The sequence below is a fragment of the Eucyclogobius newberryi genome, unplaced genomic scaffold, assembly GCF_026437365.1.
Source record: "Eucyclogobius newberryi isolate DKJ021-1_F unplaced genomic scaffold, fEucNew1.0.hap1 SCAF_18, whole genome shotgun sequence".
Classification (NCBI taxonomy): domain Eukaryota; kingdom Metazoa; phylum Chordata; class Actinopteri; order Gobiiformes; family Gobiidae; genus Eucyclogobius; species Eucyclogobius newberryi.
In genome coordinates, this window is record NW_027315812.1 from 20,926,249 (window position 1) to 20,950,443 (window position 24,195).

The 24,195-nt window shown below is 40.0% G+C and overlaps 2 protein-coding genes across 5 annotated transcripts; one reads left to right on the forward strand and one right to left on the reverse strand.

The window, feature by feature from the left end:
* Positions 1-13: 13 nt before the first annotated feature.
* Positions 14-16,850, reverse strand: esyt2b (extended synaptotagmin-like protein 2b). 3 transcript variants are annotated; one of them, XM_072450959.1, is made up of 23 exons: positions 16,216-16,850; positions 14,316-14,357; positions 13,780-13,914; positions 13,410-13,486; positions 12,927-12,999; positions 11,540-11,629; positions 9,341-9,396; positions 7,787-7,907; positions 7,196-7,372; positions 6,976-7,058; positions 6,552-6,600; positions 6,388-6,477; positions 6,203-6,298; positions 5,002-5,058; positions 3,789-3,863; positions 3,318-3,404; positions 3,073-3,222; positions 1,933-2,288; positions 1,611-1,709; positions 1,314-1,445; positions 1,136-1,241; positions 985-1,034; positions 14-887 (listed from the first exon to the last, which is right to left on the reverse strand). In XM_072450959.1, exons 1-23 carry the CDS (start codon positions 16,621-16,623, stop codon positions 821-823), a joined length of 2,676 nt encoding a protein of 891 aa, XP_072307060.1. In that variant the 5' UTR covers positions 16,624-16,850; the 3' UTR covers positions 14-820. The 3 variants fall into 3 exon arrangements, with proteins under 3 accessions (XP_072307060.1, XP_072307059.1, XP_072307061.1); XM_072450958.1 differs by lacking the exon at positions 5,002-5,058 and adding an exon at positions 5,625-5,726; XM_072450960.1 differs by lacking the exon at positions 5,002-5,058.
* Positions 16,851-17,466: 616 nt separating this feature from the next.
* On the forward strand, positions 17,467-24,172 carry dync2i1 (dynein 2 intermediate chain 1). 2 transcript variants are annotated; one of them, XM_072450961.1, is made up of 22 exons: positions 17,467-17,598; positions 17,801-17,854; positions 17,935-18,562; positions 18,636-18,703; positions 18,774-19,010; positions 19,684-19,731; positions 19,966-20,179; positions 20,280-20,382; positions 20,463-20,592; positions 20,656-20,767; positions 20,845-20,939; positions 21,021-21,150; positions 21,232-21,404; positions 21,477-21,639; positions 22,321-22,413; positions 22,479-22,540; positions 22,640-22,691; positions 22,774-22,834; positions 23,077-23,173; positions 23,248-23,379; positions 23,447-23,670; positions 23,746-24,172. In XM_072450961.1, the coding sequence occupies exons 1-22, from the start codon at positions 17,584-17,586 to the stop codon at positions 23,912-23,914; spliced, it is 3,060 nt and encodes a 1,019-aa protein (XP_072307062.1). In that variant the 5' UTR covers positions 17,467-17,583; the 3' UTR covers positions 23,915-24,172. The 2 variants fall into 2 exon arrangements, with proteins under 2 accessions (XP_072307062.1, XP_072307063.1); XM_072450962.1 differs by having other exon boundaries at positions 22,482-22,540.
* Positions 24,173-24,195: the final 23 nt, after the last annotated feature.

The window sequence follows — 24,195 nt, forward strand, 5'->3', positions numbered from 1 at the left end:
CTTCTGATACTTTATTTTTTTATATTTCAAGCTGTATAAACAGAACATTTCACAAATTGAACCATTTATTTTTTTTAAATTCATGAGGCATCATACCATTCAAAATGATAACAAGGCAAAATTATATTGTGTTTTAAGGCACAGGATAGATAACAATAAATAAACAAGTTCAAATGCTTATTTCAGCAGTGCAAACATGTCAGTTAAGCAAAACGAATATTAACGTTTTGTCACATTTTGTTCAACTTGTATTTGATGTCAAATCGAATACTCTGAAATGCATAGCCCTAAGTGCCTCTCTTCAGTGTCCAAGACAACATTCACAGATCCAGCATCGCACAGTCATCATAACAATATCGAGCAGTGTTCCCATTCTGTGCATATTGTGCATTCATCAGTTGTATTCAAGCATAAAACATCAAGGTAAACAATCGATAACACTGCATAACAATATCACATGGAGGCTTTTGCCAACTTACATGATTGTATTGGGTCCTTTGGTAAATAATTACATAATGTAACAGACACACATTTCAACAAATGGCACATAAGGCAATGCAATTTATGCATATTTAAATTAGAATAAGTAACATATTAGCAAGAAACCTTTTTATATTTACACACAAAAAATGTTTAATTAAAAGCAGTTTGTGTTCTTCAACACAACATGTTACAACACCTCAATAGCAATGTAATAGAAGTATTTCTTAAGAAATATTTTACATGCTCAAAATAATAGAAAATCTAACAAAGTAATAGATACATTTAAATTGATGGGCCCATAAATTAAACAAATTACACTAATACAGATGAAAAGTGTTCACGTGAGGAGCGGATCTTGAATACTTTTAACGCTTTGCGACAAACCATCTTCAGTCAGTTCATACCTGCACACAAAATAATACATTTTTAGAACACAAATGTGCAATACTGCATCAAGAAAAGTGTAATGTACAACTAGAAAAAAAAAATATATATATATACCAATGTGTCCATCCTTTGGATATATCTTCACCACTCAGATCAACCAGTACCTGCAAATTCAAACAATAGGTTTGCATAAGAAGACAATATGAATTATGGCTTAGCAATAGCAACGGTTAATATATGCATATAGTATACAATTTAGGTTTACCTTTCCTAAAAGCCCTCTGTGTTTGGAGAGTAAACTGCCACCATTTTTCACAGCAACATCCAGTGTCCTTCTGTGTAGTTCCACCATAGATACGCTAAACTCAAACCTATTGGTCCAGATGCAAAGTACTGTAACACAACACAATACATCTCTGTCCCACATCTTTACCAATACTTACGTTTGATCATAAACAGGATTCACGGTCCTCTTCATCGCGCCCGTCTTCCTTCTACCTGTCCGGCTTTTGTCCGGGAGCAGGTACAGACGAACAAATGGATCTGAACCATCTTTAGTGAAGGCGATCAAATTTCTAGAGCGACATGGAACAAATGGTTAATTTTTCCCTTTTAAATGTCGAGGTTGATTTCTTACGCTACATCTGTATTCAAAATATTATCTTACATTTAATTAAAAACCTGAGCCAAAACTGCCAAAAGTTAATTTTGTAGTGCATTAAGAGAGATGTAAATCTTACCGACAGGAGTGCACCACCACAATGAGTTTATTCCTCTGAGAGCTGTGTCGAACAGTCAGCTGGACTTCACCCAGGAGACACTGGCCGGGGGCCGAGCCACTAAAAACACACCACTCAGTCAGGGCACTGTCTCGTTTAGGGGCTGCAGCTAGAGACTGGCTAACTAATGTGTGTGCAGACCTTTTCAGATATAGATGGCCAGCTTGACAAGAATGCAGATAAAATGTTTAAGGGCTAATTAATCTGTCATTCTGCCACAGAATAATGCACTACATAGTAAATATATTATTAATATATTTATATGCTTAAAAAGTCCATTTACTTCTGCAGATGGCGGAGTCTCTGTTGTAGCTCTTGCGTAGCAAAGGGAAGAGAAACATCTGAGGCCAAACTGGGCGTGGACACCTTATGAGGAAGGTGCTTCTGGGAACTGGAAACGCAGGTATTCAAGTTGGAGGTGCTTCGCAGAGGACTGGCAGAGTAAGGTTCTCCGTCCCTGCAGTGGAGACTGAGAGAAGATACAGCCGTGCAGGGAGGAAGGGTTGGTGGGGGCAGGGTGGAGTCAGACGAGGCAGAAAGTCTTTGGGTGGAGGCTAAATTTGGCTGTGCCGAACTGGACTTTCTGACTGTGACACAAGACGGCTGGTCTGAGCACCCCAGCTTCTCCAAAGATAGAATCTGAGGCAACACAGAGACAAGTATTTAATAAGACACACACAAGTTAACTAAATCTAAACTGCAGCCTCCTAAAGTGTCATCATGACCCCTGACTAGTGAAAACTAAAGTTCTCCATTAGAACGTGCTTTTGAATTCTTCCACATGTTAGAACTTCTTAGGACAGCTCACAGATCATCACAATGAATGTGGATTTTTCATTAGTGATTAGGCTATGTCAATTTTATTTTCATTCTATATTAATATAGAATTGTATTAGCTTTATTATTATTAGTTATCATTTTTTAATTTGTCAAAATATAAAACAAAAAGAAACAAGACAAGACCAGAGAAAAACACATTAGGTACACTTGGAAAAAGGAATTTGGGAAAATGAGCACTTTGACATGGTTTTAGCTTGTGTGACATTGTAATGATGTGACATTTAACCATGCCATCTGGAGTAAATAAGTTTACACTGTACTGGAGGTTAAGGGAGGGGAACATGCATTGCATTAGAGTCTAGAGGCCAATATTGGGGACCTAGGCATGGTATTTAAATTTGCTTTGTAATCTATTGATTCGTTGCTTCAAGAGCTTCCAATAGACTAATTAGTCTTTTATTGGACAGAACTGCAAAACAAAGCACTATAAGGTTTCAGTGAAGTGTAATCTAATGTAATATTATTAACAGTGCACTGCACCTTCAGATTTGACATCAGCATATTTTCAGCACCTGCTTTCCCTGCTTCAAAGCCATCACTTATGCATGCTGGTCCAGAGAGAAGTGAGGCACTTTATACTTACCCTGAGGGCCATCTTCAGTTTGATGGTGGAGTTAGGCCCAGAGTTTTTGAGAGCAAAGCACTGAGTCAGCGTCATGTCCTCCTCCACCACCAGGCTGCTCAAAGGCACCGTTAAGTTTCCCAGGGTGCACTTGTGCTTGTCATCTTTTACCTGTGAAAAGTACACCAGATTTGCTCTGTGAAACCACGAATACGAGACTTGCATTGTCCAATGAATAAATGTCATAACTTTGAACGAGTCATTACCTCCACTTCAAGCTCCTGTCTCCGTGGATTATGAACCAGGAATGAGAAACAGTCTTCCCACATGGGCTCCTTGGTCTTGTACCGGATCTTTAAGAACAAATACAACACCCATTGTTAGTCACAGCACACATTTACAGGTTCTGATATATTCATAAAAATTAGCACTACTGTCAACTAAAGATCTATTTTAAATGTGTGCCTTTTTCTAATGAATAACATACTTGACAGGCTTGACAATCGAATCTGAAAGAGCAAGATTTAATCAAAAGCAATCTCAGCAGACACAGTATTTATATGTTTTGGGTGTTTTGTGTTGTCGTTTCTTGTCAGACTGTTCATTCTTTCCTCTTTTCGAACAATGTCAGGTATGAAAATGTGTTTTGCGAAGCTGTATTGGCGACCTGTGGATTTATCTACCAAAACAAGCAGCTTACAAAGGCTGTATGATCTATGTCACCTTCGATGACTCACCTTGCTCTCAAGTGATTTGTGCCCTACTGTGAATTGGACATAGGGGCTGGGTTCACTGCTGTTCTTCTTTGCCGACTGTGGAAGATTAGAAAAGAGAGGCCATGTTCCAGCCATTACAATACAACACATAATGCATGAGAGACATCAACTCAAACATTAGCTTTATGTGAGACTCTGACATGCACATAGTGGGGTAGGACTCTACACTTCAAAGGGAATCGCATTAGGATCAGATTTGACAAGCGGGCTGCAGGCACGGGCTACCGGGGAGACGAGCTTTGTCTTCCCTGTATTCTAATTTTAGCAACTTGCCAGGGTTTGGCAGCCATATATTATTGGGTCTTCTTTATAGAATAATAAAATATACACAAGCACGCAGCTGGCCTTATGAAATATTGTTCTTGTGACCTTTACGTTAACACATGCTATCTCCTAGGAATAGTGGCTCAGAGACAGTAATGCAATGCATCAAAACTAGACGGGGAAAAGGGCACGTTTTACTTTTAAATGGCATAAACCTGAACTCTGACCAGCTCCATTCAGAGACTGGAGTGCAGACATTTATTTCTGGTACACTATGTTTGTTAATGTCTCCATCCAGACCATTTATGTGTCAAGCTGCTGTGTTACCACTTAAAAAGCATGTGGTCACTTTGAACTAGCTTTAGTGCAGTTTAATACATGAAGAAAAAACAACAAAGAAGTGCCACAAACTAAAGGTGTGACAATGGAGGACTTAAAACTTCCAGGGAGTCAAGTTTTCAGTATTGCACGTAGTGAAATTCAACGCCTTTACCAACCACCAGGTGTAAAGTGCAGTGCTTACGGTTATAAAGCAATGGCTATTACTTGCTGCAGCGGGGATTTTTCACTTTGCATCTCAAGACACTAATTTGTTTACAAATCTGCCTTAAAAACCTATAAAGGACAAAACACATTTATTCTCCTTTCACTTGCCTGAGTAAAAATATCTTTAGTTGTAAAATTGCTGAACATACTGCATATGTAATATCAAATAAAAACAATAAATACACATTTACATGCAAGACTAACAGCATAGTATAAAACCACACACAATCACATCTTTGTAAAGTGCAGCATACACAGAAAAGGCAGTACACATTTATCCACCAGCAGGCACATTAAGCTTCATATAAATGGTGAACTATATGGTGCAGGGTGTGGTGCATGCAGTCCATTTTTCCCACATTACCTTCAAGGCTTTAAAGACTTGCTTCAACCCATCATGGGTGAAATCTGACAGGTTGCTCTTTAAGCCAAACAAGGAGATTTTGGGGGAGAAAAGCACACCCAGAGTTAGTTGGCCTGGTGAATTAAATAGGTTTTATAAGAAATGGGAAAGAATTTGTTGAATGGCGCAGTAAACAAGAATGGGTTGTAAATGTAAATATTGGCCAGTAAAAAGCCGGGCGGTTTCCTCTGGGGAGCGAGCACACAGAATAATGAGTGTCTTTCCTCCAGGAAATACAGAAGAGCTGTGCGACATTTATAACAAGCCCCTGAAATGTTTCTATATGGCTACAACAATGCACTAATTGGCTTACAAATAGAAAAGGAGATTATTCTGTTCTCGGAGCAAACTACTGAAATGAAAGCTGTGAGTTGAACTTAATTGAATTCTATGCTGGTTGAATGAGCCTCCATTCTCAAGTGTCTGCCTCTTGTTAATGGTTATTTAGCACTCAGAAAACAGCTATTGCCATTAGACAATATAGTAAACCCGTGCAGCTAATACATGCTCTGAGAAACAGTTTGAAGAAGACTGCACACTCCTAATGGTAGCACTATCAGAGTGTAATGTACAAGCGGACTCACAAATCTGGCTCTGTACTCTGCAGTATTGCTCTCACAAAAAATTAGGCCAGAGGCTCTTCTCTCACTTAAGTTCCCACAGCCTAAGCTGCCAGTGAAGACGCTCTTGGGTGAGAAGGCAATGAAGAGGAGAAGGTGGAATTAAAATGGCTCAAATGATTTATGTGACTTGCATTCAAATTAAGGTTGGCATTAATGTATGTACTTTGAAACACTCATCTTTTACTCTTTTATAAGTTAAATACACTTTATAGGTGGCTTTAAAAATGTAAAATGTGGATAAATGTTTTGAGGATAGGCTACCACTAATATGAAACTTACAGTGCAGGGAGTCTGGATAGGGAAATTCATGTAAATAACACACACAGCCCAAATAATTAAGCTTTTGTGATGAAAAGGAAAACATGGGCCACTTTGTATAGTGAACATTAATCCTTTCTTTCTAAAAAGCCTCTGCGGTAGATGTTTCACAACTGGTTTTAATGTTGTTTATATGGTTGGAGGCTTATAGTCATTACAAAAACAGATTTGTACTAACGATCATGAAATAAGAGTGAATAGAAGAAAGTATTGCGTCTTACCGGTAAGTTTTTGGCTGAGTCCAGATAGACTAAGAGCAGCGCTGATGATAACCCGTCATTGGCCAGGCTTGAATCTGCACGTATACTGCGCAAAACCTGAAAGAAAATACAAAGAATAAATGCTGTAACAGAAGAAAAACATTAAGAAATATATTAATCCCACACCGAAAAGCAATTTGGTCTACCTGGTCTAATTTCTCTGGAGTGTTGAGCAGACAGAGCCACTCCAGTTTTAAATGGAGCTTTCCAGTGGGGGTCTCCTCTAAATCAAACCACTGTGACAACAATGTAACAGTGAGAATGAAGCATGTTGACTCATCATTTTCATTTCATAAATGCTTTCTTTTACCTCATCAACCTTTTGCTCTTTGTACAACTCGGTCATATCAATCATCAGGCTGGACAGAAGCACATCATTACACACGTTTTTATGGTATGAACGGTGCAGATGTACAATAAATTATGGTGAATAAAATTGTGTCACGTTATCGATCATGTGAAGGTGTCAAGTGTAAGTGTCGTGTTACTGCCACAGGGCAAAATCTATCAGAGTTGTCCTTGAGCTAAGATGGGAGCCCACATGAATTATACAGAAAGGTCCACACAACATGCACATTCAGTGTTTTTCTTCCGACTTTCCTATTGTTTTATGCCTGGCTGCTTTTGGGGACATGTTTCTTTAACTGTCAGGTCCAATGCTCAGGTGAAACATGTCTTGATTCCAGTGAAGTGTGTGATGAGATTAAAGCAGAAGAGGATATGAGAAAACACACCTCCCGAGAAAATCATCCTTGTCTGGGTCCTCGTCAAACAGCTCGATCTCTAGGTGTTGCCCTGAGTGCTCATACACCAGCGCCTGCACAAGATATTGATGTTAGTTTAAACAGGCAACTCCAGGAAATGAACACATTACCGGTGTAGAACCGAGTTAGGCAATCGCCCCAGTGAGTAACTGAGAGAGCAGCGAATATTAAGCAAAGCTGTTTAACTCACTTCATAGACCTCGTTCCATTTAGGGTCCAGAGTCTCCTTGATGGTCTTGCTGTGGAACAACTGGTTGCCCACCTGCAGAATGCCGTAAGGGTCAGACTTGCCCTTGATCAGCCCGCCGAAAAATGTATCCTTGATTTCGAGATCTTGAGCCTCCAAGAAGTGAATGCGGAGAACTCCCTGTTGAGAGATGGAGAGCTTAGGGCATAAACAATCAACACTGAATGTGTATTTCTTCACAGAGGGAAGCACAAGCAGAGGGGGAAATGTGCTGAAAAGTTGATTCATTTTTGAATCTGAAATAATTCAAGGTTAAGAAACTAGCCATTTGTGTGTGATCCGATTTAAGACTGAAATGTACCAATATTGTCTCAGTGCATCGAGACTAAAGGTTGCACTATTGCCATGGATACAGTTCATATCATTGCCTTGAGCTTCTCTGAGTGTTCTGATTTGTACTTTCAAATAAAATAACAAACTTTGTAACAGAGAAAAAAATCCAACAATAACACACACGGTCTTCATGTAAAGCCGTGAATAACAAGCTCTCTAGTGAGGCGCGTATGTGATGAGGGTTTTAATTTGCACTGATACCTTTGGCATCGGGAAGCGTAGCTGGTCCAGCTCCACATCCCCCACCAGTGGGATAGTGATGCGATTGGGTAACACCAGATAATTGTAGATTATATCTTGAATGAGACTTTCAGAGAAGGAACTGAGATTCAGGAAGGAGAAAGAGAATACAAATACAAAGCACCAATGAATTATAAATGCTTCTGCATCACAATTACAATCATAGAATCTGGATCAAGAATGTTCCTGCTGCAAACCATCAAACCATCCATCCATTATAAAGGCAGAGAACAGCCAGGCTTCAAATGTTCCATTTTGTTGTTAAATTATAAACAACAGTTGAATATTTGGAGAAAAGCTAACTAAATGTGAGCTAAATGGTTAATGTGCATGAGAATTGTGGCAATATCACCTCTTAAAGCTTTGCAATCCACCAGAAGCTTACGAAATACTGTATTTTATTGCTTTTGGGAATTTGGACTTGTATCCTCAGGAGTCTCGTTGAAATCTTTCATGATGCTCGGATAGTGTTCCACAGTGAACCAACAACGTGACAGTAAGACTGAGCAGTGAAAAATGTTAATTATCAACTATTTTCTCCATTAGATTCTGGTGTGACTTGCTGCTCTGAACAGCAAGTATTCAAAAACTATATTGAGAAGCATTTCCAGGAAGGAAAGTAACATTCTCTTTCAAGACACATAAACTGAGGACTGGCACACACAGTGCCAATAAACAAGACATTAATTTGGTTAGTCCTAGGTTTATCTGCCATTACAGTGGCAGGCCACAGCTCCTGTACAAACAGTTTAAAGACCCTTTTATTCTCTGGTGGCCGAGGGCTTTTCTCAAGCTGAGGAACAAGGCTGTTAACGGACTCGCTGCATCAGCGATTAGAGCAGTGTTGCTTTAGCGCTCTGGTCTGTCATACTGGAACACACGCTATGCACGTCTCTGTGGATATGGTACAGTGAAACATTTCCTTTGGTCATTTAAGGACAATAGTGATGCAGTACACATAAGATGGTGTGTGAACTAACTACACAGCATGTTACAGAGCCAATACAGTCATACATACAGACAGACAGACAGACAGACAGACAGACAGACATACGTACATACGTACGTACATACAGTACATACAGTACATACAATACATACAGTACATACAGTACATACAGACAGTACATACAGACAGTACATACAGACAGTACATACAGACAGTACATACAGACCCGCCCTGGCGACTTGAGTGACATATTAATGTGCTGAGTGAAAGCAACTCTTTACAAACTTTAAATGACTCTACCCACACAGCTCTCCGCAGGGGGACAACATTTACTTTAAGCCAGACAAGATTAGCAAGAATGAGGAAACTGGCAGCACAGGTACACTTCCTCGTGGCCTACTTCCACTAAGTAAGATGATTTGCATGCTGTGCTTGTAAAAAAACATCAGAAATAACAAGACATTAAGGAAAGGAACGAACTTGCTCACTAAATGCTCACAATGAACAACAAAGTTCCTCAAAGCTCCTAAAAACATCTCTCAAAGAATTGTTTAAGTTACACATACTTGAGACCAGGAATGTCCAGCATGTTGGTCAGGCCGGTCCAACTAATATCCAGGAGCTAAGAGAAGAAGAAAGTGTGTGTAAATCTTTGAATACCTGATCATTTGCTACTACTCTGCAGCAGTTTGCACTAGGCATCGTTCCTTTGCCAGTAGATAAACTTGATTAACAACAACTGGGACAGAGGCCCGCACAAGTGATGGAGCGTGACAATAAATCAAACTTTGGTGCGGCTTTGGAAACACAGAGCTGCCCTTTCTTTGTACACTGTGGTGTAGTCATAACTTTGTAATATTAGAAAATTATTTTCAGTTCATTCACCAAAATAGGTACAAAGAATACACTAGGGCACTCACCAGAAAGGGACACTAAACAGTAAATTACTATAAAAGGCATTTTCTGGCCCAAAGGCTTTATTAGACAGTTGTAGCGTGAAACTGTGAGAGTTAGACTTTCAGAAAATGGTTAAGTCTGGGAATCAAACCCATAACACCATGGTGGTAGCAACCACACATGCACAACCTTAACCTTAACAACGCCTTAAACCACTGCACCACCAGCGAGCGATTGAATTATACATTAAAGCAGATGCAGCAGGCTTCTTGGGTAATAAGTATTTAAAAGTCATATTTTTAAGACTATTTGTGTATTAAATATTTGGCAATCTACTGGTATACTGAAGCCCTAGGTTGTACATTTGAGACTTTGAATAGTATAATTATTATCACTAAAAAATGTTAATAAAAGTACAACGTTACATGAGATAAATCTCCATAGATCTTTCTCCCAGAGAGCTTTGATATGTTTCTGCCCACGAGCTCAAGAGCTGCTCACACTTTTAATGAGCTTTTCCCACCCTACTTTCAGCCCGAGCTGCCTCCACTGCAGCAGATGCATAGAGCAGGGAAGAGGGGAACACTGCAGAGGCATGACTGATGTCCACAGGGACACGTCTCTGATAACCCCAGCCACCCACACTTTATGTGTGTGTGGATTGGGGGGCTACAATATACAAATACAATACAATACAAATACAATACACAATGTACCTATCTTTAGATTTGTTTGAATAAAACTCAGACTTATTAGATTATTCCCCCCATTGAACTTTATTTTTTTTGAGTGTGGGAAAACCTACAACAATAGAAATGACACAGGGCCTGTACAATTGCCCATAAATTTACAATTTTACCAACAGTAATGAGTGAATCATTAATTGGGCGATTGGCTCGATTTCCCAGTGACAGCGAGTAGGGGTGAAGAATGGAGGCGGATCAATACAGTACATAATAACATTATTTTATAGACAAGCCTAAAGTATGACTCTGCATCAGTCAGAAGGAAATGCCAACTGTTTAATGAAAACAGTCACGTCTGCAGAGCTTCTACGACAACATTGAAAGTATATTGCAGAGGATTGCAGTAGTGACATCACACACGCAGATGCAGCCAAGGGTCTGAGTGTCACAATGTGTGTGGAATTCTTAATGCGGGATACAGGGAAAAACATGGCTGTAACCATTGAAGTATTCTATTTCATTCTCATCATACTGGTGAAGATGTATATTGTGACTACATGCATGTTGGATTATAGCATGAATCATTAACTTCATGTCCCTGGAGAGAGCAACATTTCCCAGTTTGAACCGAGAGCCTGTGAAAGAGAAATCTGCCAAAGTAGGTCTGTCTTGATGTGCTGCTATTTAAAGCTCTGGTGTATAGTTCCACCGGGTCCTCGTGTTGGGCAGAAATCGGTCAAACACTTTTAAACTGCTCTCACTGAACAGCAGTTAAAAGCACAGATGTATAGAATGAGTGGGGAAATGACTCAGTAAGCGAGCAACCAGCAAATTGAAAAGTAAATGATGTGAGAGGTTGTTGTGAGTAATGTTCACAGGATTCTTCGCTGGTGTCGGGGGTTTGAGTCTATGCCCCCCTCTCCCGTTTCACATTACTGTGCAATAAATAAATGAGGTTAAAAATATATACAAATAAAGAAAATGTTTACATGGACTGTAGATGGACATTGTGAATTCTGTGCATCAGCGTCTTGTTCATGAAATACTCTATGTGGCATTTTCTGTGCAGTGTCGTAATTTCCGTTTAAAATCCCATGTTAATACTCTCTAATCTTGTTGGAGAGGTTTATGAGCGCGCATTCCTAACCAAGGTAATTAGTAATTCTCCGCATAAGCACTCACCGGTTTCTTGATGAAGAACAAAGACAATGCTCCAACAAGTGGGATATCTCCCAGCAGTGGCTCCATCACCACTCTCAGCATGCCATGGATCTATGGAGACACAGGAGGGACACAATACATGTTACAGGGATGCCCAGGGATACCATTTCCAACCTGAAACACAAACACAACTCTTGACTTCACAGCTGCCCCATCTTCCCCACATCACGTATTACAGCAATAACACGGCTTAGGGTGTCAAGGCAAGTCATGTCCTCTCCACACAGCTGTTCGTATCCATGCAACAGGATGGGGCCCCAACATTATTTCTCTGTATCACATGAAATTGATAGTGAAAGCTGAGATCAAATAGGAAGCTTTTCGTACAGTACATTAACATTTAAATTGTCTTTGTGTATCAACCGTTTAGGCAAGCCAAACTGAAAAAAAAAAAAGAATTACTTTGTAAAAACAAAAATAAATATAAAATGTGCTCATGGTTAATGAATATTTATGTAAGTCTGAAAACTGTTTTTAAATGAAGGGACCATGCAGATGTGTCAGTGACAAAAGTGACTTGAGCGTGAGACATTTGTTTACACCTTGCTTTGGGCTGAAGTGGTGCAAACACATCAAGTGCAAAACAGATTCAAGCGCCTCAAACGATGAAACACGTCATCAAATAAATAATTCATAGTATAGGATTTCCTGGAATAGCGTGAAGTAGTCATCTATCTTGTGGTCATGTACAATGGGCTATTACTAGAAAATAAATCAAGTATTTGACCTTTACTCTGCACAATGCAGGGAGTAATCTAAGCTCACTGAAGTCAAAACACACCTTCTGTGTAATGCAGGACTGGCCCACTGTGTTACTGGTTGATAAGTTGATCACAGTTACAGGGCGGCCCAAGTTACATAATGAGAGAAACGTCTCCAAGGGGCATACCTAACATGGCCCGGTCTCCAAGGAGCCGCACTGATTGTTTTCATATGTTCTCCTCCAACACGGTAAAGTGCCAAGGACAAAAACACTTACACAAATAGGACCACCGTTAGAAGCAGGACAGAATATCATGACTACATGATCTATGGCAGCTCTGCCTGGCTTTGTAAACTCATAACAAGGTCGACTTTAAAATGCCTGACTTCTTAATTGTTTCAATCCTGAGCTTCAAAGAATGTTAAAAACGTCAGCTTAAAGTTCCCAAAACACTGTTTCTCAAATCGCTTCAACTCTGTCTCTCCTCATTCAAGGCCATATCTCTGTCAATTGTGTAGACAGAAAGTTTAGCCAAAGTCAGTCTGTTCTTTCTATCCTTTTCTCACTACTTTAAATGTTTGGACAGCAGCAGAGAGAAAATTAATGTCTTTGAAGAAACCTGAATACAAAAGGGAAGTTCCTCACCTGAATGCTTTTAATGCCGGCTTTGCAGTAGTACCGTTTGACATCGACGTCAATCTCTGTGTTTCCAACAAAGCTGAGGGAAGGGAAATCAGTCATATCAAAGAGGTTTTCATGGTTTTCATTTATTCTTGTTTGATTATTTCTGAACTGTTGCTACAATTGTGAGATCACAAACTGATAATAAACCATCTTGTCACATCCCCACTGTTGCTATTGGGCCTAAACCACCAGTGGGATTGATATTTAGCTTAAATACGGACTATTTTGTGCATTAAAACATGCACAGAGAGGCGCTTTGAGCATTAGTGAGTGGAGAAGATGTCCAGGTTCTGTTCTGTCAATAAAAGTTTGATTTCTTGGCTTGTACCGCTGTTGTGACGTTTCAGCACCAGCAAGTATTCACATTTTTAGAGCCATCCCAGTTTGATAGAACCTTATTCAAGTGCTACACATATCAATCTGGCATTAGCCAGTCACACCCACCTGATTTGGAGATCCATAATGATCTGCCGTTTATCCACATTTTCAGAGTAAACCTTGACCCCGTTGACCCGCAGGGGCTAAACCGCAACAGAACAAACCGTTATGGACGCTTCAGTACAAGAGTCCATCAACACAGCTCTAACACCACAGACCCACGTGGCTGAGCACAAGGTTGACCATTCTGTTAATAACCCCACATGGAAACTATTTAGGAAACAAGCATGCCTCCATGGCTGTGCTGCTGGCCGGTGTAGGTTCATGCTCTATGTTCCACACACCCTCCACTGCAGCTGTCTCAGAGGCACCTGCTCTGACTGTCACATGACCCGTGTAAATGCAGCCTGTGAGTGAGGCAATGCAGGACCCTTACTTTGTCTCCTATGTCCACTTTGCTGAAGCAGAAAGTGCTGAGGTGAGCGTTGGAGGCCTTCACAGCTGGCTCGATTGTCTCGTGGAACAACTTGTCCACAAACTGTGAGATGTAGGGCCACATCTGTTTGATGGTCTGTGAAGGACAGGGAAAAGTCACACAAAGTTACACTATTTTAGACAAAGACAAACTTTCACTGGTTGTTTTTGTGTCCAGGGTGTCAAGTTGTATTCATCATGCTCACTTTATTTGTGTCTCAAACACTAGTTTTTTAAACATTTAAAGTTCTAAGTTAGAGGAATGCTGTCAGGACTGCTTGCATCAAGAACCAAATACTAGGTCATGCGCTCAAATCCAAAACAACTATTTGAATTTTTCATCTGGATGGTTGCTAGGGAGATACAGTTAATGCATTCTCAGTGCGACTGCAAAAACATTCGAGCATCTTGGGTTCACAGTGACAGCGACATCACCAGCTCAGGGGAATCAACTATAGAAAAAAGACATTACTTTTACTGCACAAGGGAGACAATTACCTTGTTGATCCATTCCACTCGTTCCACATCTGGGAAGTGGACCTAGAAAGCATAAAAGAGACTTGAACATGTCTAGCAAGGGAATGAACAGGCGCAATATATGACATATTATAGCTATGGTAGCTGTGTCATGAACAGAAACAATAATTTAGCTTTGAGAACATTACTACATTATGTAACAGCAGTTTCTTTTGAAATATTGTATTTGTGTATAGTTTTCTTCTACTGCAGATGGTGCGCAGTTTGTCATGACAGCATAATTATACAGATGGGAAAAAGGGCAAAGGAGATCAGCCTCAGTAAAAGTCAATGTATTTGATCCGACTGACTGAAGGATTGTATTGATTTTACTTTTTTCATTTGTATGGTCTTATAGCTCTGCCAGAGTCATGTGTTTCATAAAAAGCAGTTATCCAGGCACCAAGGCCGACATCATTTTCAACATGTCATCAGCAGTTATTTTGTAGAAGAGATCATGGGTTTGAAGAAAATCCTTGTCAGGCAATAAGTAGCACAAGTAATTCTTTCACTTTAAATGTCATGTTCTGAAATGAAGTGTTGTGAAGGGCATGTGCGAGTGTGGGTGATATAATCTGAAGTTAACAGACAGGTCTCTTCCACGTGGACAATGCAGGAGTGTTTATTCTGCATATTATGTGTGTCAAAGAGGACAGAGAGCACAAGGCAGTTTCACGAGGCACTTTTAGCCTTAACACCATAAACTAATATATAAACTAGTTTCGAATGAAAGACTTTTACATTTCCTGAGATATGCATAGTCTGGTCTGGAGACTGCTTTGAATGAAATGCTTGTACACACAATTCATTCCACAAACTTCGTCATGCTTGAACAACGAAAACGGATTAAAAGTAGTGCAAACAAGGCCAGTCAACCTTTTGTCTTTTAATTGCTCTATTCTGTAGGGATTTTACCCATTACCTCATTATACCATATGTAGTCATGAGGGACACTGTTCATTAATCAGAGCCATCAAATAAAACAGAAGACTAATTTAACTAATTGGATGCAGGGCAGTGAGAAAATGCAATCTCATTTAAAGACAATGGCTGCCTGCTGGGTGGAAGCTGTCACAGGGCAAGATTTAAAGGTCTAAGTGGTAGAAATCCACACTGATAATGGCAGAACACTATTGATGCTCTGTTTATCGGCTCAGCAACAGGATGATAAATGACTGTAAGGACCGGTGAGGTGAAATGACACGCTGCAGCAGCCCGAGCAGACACAGAACACACACTCCATCGTCTATATGCACCAGCTCAGGCCCCTGCATCTCAATTTAACAGGCACAGTGCATCATCAGCCACGTGTCAGCAGACTGTACATGAGGTGGCACTGAACACTCTGACTGTGTGGAGGTATTTCACCAACAGGATGCTCACATTTGCAGACCACCTGAGTCAGGACTTTGCTGCAACTTAAGTCCATTAGTGTAGACGGTGTTTCTCACAATTTACAAAATGCATAATAAGCTTCATCTTGATTTTACATTCAAGGCTTTTAATGAGCAATGTTGTTTGTTGTACCACAGCCCATCTTAAAGAGAGATGAAATGTTGTGGTTGTGGTCATGTGTAGAGATACCACGCTGTGCCTAAAAATAACATAAACCAGGCTGAAGGCATGTTTCCTCTGCAGCGTGGTGTCTGGTTTACCATTGTGCCACGCTGTATTTAGACAGGGGGCTCAGTCTAAAGTCACTGTTGGGGGGCACAGCTGCTCCAGAACAGCTTTACAGCTCAACTCAGCTCTTAGTGTTCATGTGATCTGCTGGAAACTCCAAAATATGGTTCATCACCCACACAAAACGTGCATTTTCAGAGGCAGAACTCAACATACAAAGATGATGATGATGATGTGGTGGTGGTGGTGGTGGTCTTACCCATGATGGTAGATCTGACGTGGTAAGACTCTTCACACCCCTCTCCTCGTGCTCAAAGAAAGACAGTGCCCGGTGCAATCTGTTATATTTCCCCCCAATGTTCCGTCTCCACCAGAAGAAGATCACAAGCCCTATCAAGAGCCAGCTGAAGCTAAACTCAAAATAGCCCAGTGCGTAAATGGGGAATATCAAAACAAAGGTCTTCACGAAATGGACCCAGGTGTGTGTGAGGTCGCTGGCTGAAGACATGTGGCTGTGTCCGGGTATCTCCCCCGCTGGAGGCTGAGGAAAGTTGGTGCTGGGTGGGACGGGGTTCGGCGAGGTGGTGTGCCCGTTCTCCTTTTGAGCTGCTGGGCTGGCATTGTGTGAATGGGCGCCCCGCACCGCAGTCATGCTGTCTCTTGACATCTCTCTTCAGTGAGACAAAATGTGGGCCAGAAAAGGATGACAATAATCCCATGTGCCAGAAGGTCCAACGCCGTTCTCTGGCTCTCACGTCGGCTCACCTGTACTACGCCAGCCCATGGCCGTCCTGCACCGCGGCATTGACCACTCTAATGTCCACTACTTGTGTCGGTCCCCGGGTCCTCTCCGTGTGAACGCATTGTCTGTCTTGTACTTCCCGGTGCTGTCTGCCCTGCCTCTTGCCACAAAGGGTAAGAACGCTGATCTCCAGAAGCGCACCCGGGATCCTGCTCGGTGCGCTCCCTGTGGCGCAGAGGAAGGATTCAAACACCGCCACCTGGTGTGGGACGTTTGTAAACGCAAATGTTAAAATACAATGGACAGACCTTGTTTTAACCATGTCATTTTAATGGATAAATGCTATGCAAACACTTTTTTAAAAACATTTTTTTCCCCAATTGTTATCTATGTAACAAATACAGAAACAGCTATTATATGTTATTCTTTTAAATACCTGGACACCGAAGAAAAATAAATAGTTCGTCTATATGTTTGATAATATTGTTGTTGTTTGTTGTTGTTGTTTGTTGTTGTTGTTGTTTTTGCTTTTGCTTGTTCAAATGAAAAGGTGCATTTACCGCCACCTACTGTAGTTGTGTGTGTGTGTGTGTGTGTGTGTGTGTGTTTATTAACAATTAACAATTTACTGAAATCAGAATTAACATAGGAATCTTCGATAATTGATCATTCTGGTCTGGTCGCCATAACAACGAGCCTTTGCCTCGGTGATGCTCAGGTTTGATTAGTTGTCCTGTTGTCAAGACCAAACAGACGCGCTCGCCTTGGTTTCGCAACAGTGCGCATGCGTATTCTGGATTTACTGTCATGGCGGCGTCGTTACAAAAATATGAGCTTGTTGTTAGCATTCGACGAACTTATTAAATAAAGAATACGGATTCTACTATGCACTCTGAAAAGGTAGATATTTTTTTACATTTTTCAAAAGCTAACTATAAGATACGTATTCTTTTTACGTTTGTTTTCGTATCTAATGTTCATGTCTATCTTCTATCTTGTTATGTTCACCTACTTTCCTCTACAGTGAGATGCAATTTACTGGGAGGACTATAATTCTAACGTGACATTACTTCCCAAATCAGTATTTATTTATTTTTTCCAGAATAGATCCAAGGAGGACACATGGAAAGAAGCAGATCTTAAAAAATACATGGTAGTAAGTTTTGGGGAATTGAACGAAACGAAAAAACTATAAACATATAATTTTGGATTCAAACTTTATTTTTTTTCTTGCAGGAAGGAAGCCACAGAGATAGACGAAGAGATGACAGACAGACAAGCCGTGGGGACACTGCTGAAAAACACTACAAGGAGTCCAGAAGAGACAGAGATAAGCATACGGATATTAGAGACAGAAGAGATGCAGATGAAATGCTCAGACATGCTGAAAGACGAAAAGAGGGCTCACGAGACCGAAGAAGTGATGGGGAAAAGGACAGAAGAGAGGAACGGGACAGAGACAAGGAGAGGAGGAGAGAACGAGACAGAGTAGACCCGAGCACTGATGACATAGAAAAGCCTGACAGAAGGAGGGAAACACGGGACAGAGAGAGGGATGACCAACGCCACAGAGAAAAGGATAAGATGAGAGAGAAGCACAAAGATGAGGAAAAGACAAGGCGGGGGCAAGAAAGAGAGAAAGAAGCGAGGAGAGAACAGGAATATAAGCAACTTAGAGACCGGCCTAGTCATGAGAAATTTGACAAAGGTGGGTCTGTATACATTGATAAGAACAACAGGGAGAGACGAGAACGACATAGAGAAAAAGAGAGGCACAGAGAGGAATATGAAATAAGCAGGAGTGAAAAAGAGAGGAGAGAAAGGCACGTGGAGAGAAAGCAGTCTGAACGCAAGGAAGGAAAAGGTACGGTGTGTCTGTAATTCATTAAATTATGACTTTCATGGCAATATTTGTAAGAAAATCTGTTTCATTTTAGAGCATCAAGATGATCGTAGAAAAGACAAAGAGGAGAGAGAGAGAAGACACAAAGAACGAAGACTTCATGTAATTTTGCACTTGTTGCTTTGTGAGACACACAAATGGGTCCTATAATATAAACCTTTTTTGTGTAAAGGATGAGAAGCAGAAGCATCACAGTGAATCCAGAGAGCGAGATCAAAAGAGGACAGAGGAAGAGCTCAGGCATCATCGCATTGACAAAGAGGCAGAAACTGGAAGGGACAAACACAGAGAGAGAAGAGCCAAAGAGGAGAACGACCCCGAGAGAAACCTTAAAGAAAGGACACGAGAGAAGGACAAGGAATCACAGCAAACCAGCTCCAGTCAAACACAGAAAGCTGAAGAAACAAAGGTTGGTTTGGAACTAACAACTGTGAAGTACAGCTGTTTATTTTATTATATCTCTGCCCAAAAGAAAATAGTAATGCTTAACAATAAAACAAATAGAATGGAGTCATTCAGAGGTAATGCACTGACTTAATTAAAAAATAAATAAATAAATAAATGCAGAAGCACAGCTGTGTTTCTTTGCTTTTTTATCCACATTTCTTCTGTGGAGCTATTGTTTTACTTAAATGAATTTACGGCAATGTGGAACTAAAAAGTGGTTTCAGTAGTACTTTTGTTGTGCAGAGTTTAGCTAGGTACTTTTGGGGGGGATAAAGGACATTTCAACTTCACCCCGCAACAATTATTTCCTCAAAACAGACTCATGTGCACGTAGCCTGTTTGTCCATCTCATTCTTCTATTGTTTACAGTGATCAAACTGTAGCAGCTCTTTGAACTCTTACAGAAGTAGATTTCTTTACTCATCATTGACAAACACTAAGATTGTTATGTCATCTACATTCAAGACTTCTAACTTATCCTCAAACCTCAAAAACATTTGATAAAATAGATTTAAGATGAACACAAATTCAACCTGCCATCTACTGTTCAAAATACTTATTTACTCTCATTTTAAATTTGTGTGAAATCAACTTAATAAAATATAATAATAAAATAAATAAACTACATTTTACAGATTGTCACTGAAGATGAGCCGGAACAGGAATATGAAGATGACTTTGAGGTGACAGCAGCTCTATAATATTTATGAATGAGTTATTAACCCTTTGCTGTATTCGATTGTGTACATAACCTACTTTTATGTACTTACACTGCATGCTCATACTTTTCCATTTCAAGAAAGGGGTGAGTTGCCCATTATATTTTTTTCACTTTGAAGGCTAGCTTTTATTTATTTATTTTTGAATCATTGTTTGCAGTGTTGTTGTTGATGATGATGATGATGATTTTTTCTTAGGAATATGAAGATGATTTTGAAGAACTAGATGAAAGTGATGACAAAGTTGTGGAGAAACATCAATCAGTGGAAGATAAAGAAGAACTTTCAGCAGCAAAAAGAAAAGAGATCAAGGCCATTCAGAGAGCCATGGATGAAGAAAACAAAAAGGTTGGAGCCCTTTCCAGACAGAATACCACAGAGAATGAAGAAGAAAGACCTAAACGGTCCAGAGGTAAGTTACACATACTTTGCATTCACTTTTTCCTTCTGTACTGTTGATATTGATATAATCTGTATTTTATCAGCATTACATTTCTATTTCTATTTCCCAGAATCGGAAAGGATCGAAAGTAAAACTTCCCAACCTGGAAAATTTATGGACTTTGTAGCAGCCAAACAACGAGAAGTAAACAAAAAGGTGGCCTCAAAGCAAAAGTAGGTGAAAGTCAACTTGTCAACATCCTCAATTCCTCTAGGTATTTGTGTTTTTGTTTACTTCCTCTTTTCATCCGTAGAAAACGCAGCACAGAGTTACTCCGACTGATCGATTTGGATTTCACTTTGACGTCCTCCCTCTTGGATCTGCCTCCGGTGAACGAATACGACATGTACATAAGAAACTTCGGAACAGCAAATACCAAGCAGGTACAATATCTGTAAATTAACACAAACATAAAGAGTTTTACCACGACGACAAAACACTTCCAGGCGTACGTTCAATGCAATGAAGACAACGCGGACCGGGACATCCAAACGGAAGAGATCGAGCTGTGTGAGAAATGGACTCAGCATCCTCCAGAGCACAGTGGAGCTTGTGCTGGTGAGAACGTCTTATCAATTAAACCTGATATCGCTATTGATTAGGACGATGTATGTATTCAAGTCGCTATTTTTCAGACCCGAACATTTCTCCTGCAACACGAGAGCGGGCCCTCGACGAACTGAAGATTGATTCCAAACGCCTGACAACATTTTTGCAGTCTGCTTCACAGGTTAAAGTTCTTATCATGCTATTTTATTCTTGTTGTTTCAGTCTTATTACCGCACTAACTTTGCTTTTTTGGGGTATTAAGGTCATGGTTGTCCTGTTAGAAGAAGATCAAGCTGAAAGAAATTCCCTTCGAAATGTGAAGACTCAAACAGACGTTCTATCTTTCAGTGATGGAAGTTTACAGCTCAGCACAAAGTTGCCTTTTCTTCATGGTACGAGAACGTCTACAGTGTATCTTTTACGTTTAGATGCATTGCAATGAAGTAAAGGATGTTTTCTTTTATTGTTTATAGGTCGCCACATAAGCCTAATTCATTTTTCCCAAGTCCAGAAGCATACCATGATATCCGTTCATACTTCAACAACTAAACCAAGTGCGGTGCGTTTAGATAACCAGACTCTCATCTGCATCTGGAATATCTGGGAGCCCTCCAGACCGCAGAAGGTTCTTTTGTACGAATCGGAGGTATTTCTGCTTTACTGCATGTAATATTTGTGATATATATATATGTAGTTGTGACCTTTGGGTTTTCTTCAGGTGCAGTGTTGTTGCTTCAGTCCTGGGAAGGCCACATTAGTATTCGCAGGTACCACAGTGGGCTCCGTGGCGCTGTGGGACCTGAGGGAGCACGCTCGCAGCCATTACCACCTGACCTTTGGAGACGATGAGTGGACCTTCAGGCAGCCTTCCTTTTCCACTGGTTTGTCACAGTCGTTCACACAAAGGATTATGTTATGACACCACATTCAGTTCAGTTCAGTTCGGTTTATGCTGACATTTTCCCAAAGGCTAAAATAATAAAATAAATAATGTGCATAAAAGTCTGAAACGGGACTTTAAACACAACATACAACATTACATATATCTAATTGCTCCTTTCAGCATTCATTTCCAACATATGATTTTATAATTTTCCTCTCTTAGCGTCTTATTGTTCTAGTGTCTTTTAACTCCTGGTCCAACTTATTCCATACATCAACCCCGACAACTGACTTACAATTCTGCTTTACATATGTTCCCACATTTGGTTTTCTAAATATATCACACTCTTAAATTATAAGCACTTTACCTCTTTTGAAACAGTTCTTGAATATGCAGAGTAATAATACGGTAATAGAGTAATTACTATGAGTAATACATACTGATAAATAAATGAAATAATAAATAAATAAAATAATAATAAATAGATATATAATAATAATCATGATAATTACAATCATCATCATAATAATTCCCCTGTATTTATTGCCCCTGTATTTCAGGTCAAAGTGTCTGGAAATATATAGTTTGTGTTCTATTATGGTCCGAGTATTCGCACCTTCCCGTTCAGATGCCGTGCTGGTATGTAATTGCCATGTTGATATCTGTGTTGTCATCACAGACGCAGTCATGTCGACCTCAGGACATTTCTCCACTGTTATGTCTGTTGAAGTGGTGCAAAGGTCAGACGTTTCCCTCTTGGCATCTGAGGAAGGTATGGTGAAGGAAATACCTTCACATTGGATACGCTTTTCTTCACACAAACCTGTTTTATTTCAGAAGCAACTGGATTGTCTTTTCAACTGGCATCTCTGGATGAAAGTGGCATTTTAAATTTCTGGGTGAGTGGAGAAATATGCATTGATATAAACACTTTTTCCATGTAGTTATTACTAATTATGGAGTAAATAAAGACTAATATTAACATTTATTTTGATTAGGTGGTGGTGGAACTCCCTAATCCTAATGAGGCCGGCTCCCAAACAGATTTGGGTAAACAGTTAAAGTTCTCTCAGTAAACATAACTGAGTAAACACATGTATGAGCCAAGGTTTCTGATCTTTTTGCCGTGCAGGACTGAGACCTGGAGGTAAAGTCAAGCTCCTTCACAGCTCCTCGCTCTCAGTTGCTGACAGGTGAGAAAGACAAATAGTTTGCAAGGTTCACTCATCAGTGCCATCAACCTGAAATACTAGTCAAAATTATGGCTCAGTTGGAACAAAACTTGCTATCTGATCTTGTTTGTGACGCGCTGTAGGCATTTGTTGTTGTGTCAACATGATGCAGTTTCATGTTCTGTACTCACAGACAATTTGTATTTGATAGGGAAGGTAGCAGCATTTGCTATAATTTTATTGTCCATATTTTCTCCTCTCAGAATGACGTACAAGGCAAAGAAGACGGCACCTTTCCAGACGCTCCAGTTGACATTTCTTCCTACAGACTCAAACCATTTCTTCATTGGCACAAATATGGTAAGTTGCAGTGGTCAGGTGGTACTCTGTAGCTGTAACTACTCTTTCAAATGGTCCATTTCATTCTCTCGTAGGGTATTGTCCATCACGGCACAAGTCATGGTTTAAAAGCTTTGCCCAAGTTCTACAGATATCAGGAGGGCGAAGAGAAACCTGTTGATATCAACTCAGTTTGCTTTTCCCCCTTCAGACAAGATTTGTTCTTGGTAATGAGTCTAATTATTCAGTATAAAATGTCCAAAAAGTTATTTCAAGTGATGCACTTTCTCTTAGGTGGGCTGTGGGGATGGCTGCATCAGGCTGCACGCTGTTCACCAAGAAAAGCCGTTGATTGAGTGGAGGGACGGCTGTGCAGGACACTCAGTGGTTTCTGTGCAGTGGTCTCTAACCAGACCTGCAGTTTTCATTGTACTTGATGCAGCTTCTAACATCTACCTCTGGGATCTGCTGAAAAATGAGACAGAACCTGTGATTACTGAGCGGATGGGGAAAGACAGGTGACAAAGATTTATGCATCATTTATATTCCATTGAAAACTCTCTATTTACTTCTGCGACTGTTTTTCTTTTCAGAGTGACAGCCACGGCTTTGTTTGGAGACTCAGGACAACGGAACACATACTCAGGAGTAGCAATAGCACATGAGTCAGGGAACATACAAATTCAGTATTTCACAAACTATTTCACTGCGTGTAGTCTTTCAGAAGGAGAACAGTTAAACAGTTTCATAGAAGCGTTGTAAAATATGCAATAATATTGTATGTTTATATTCTTATTATTTATGCTTTGTATTAGTTTAGTCCGAACATTTCCTTAAACATTTAGAAACTTTGTCCCTGTGTCTTTTCATGTAAGATTTATTGTCACATTGCACAGTAACGATGTGATTTCAAACTGTCTGATGAATTGTATGTTGTAAATATCATGTACAAAAATGAATATAGTTAATAGATGTATATTTGTATGGAATTAAGATTAATGTTTGTACAATCCTGGTCCATTCCAATAAAACATAATGGGAAA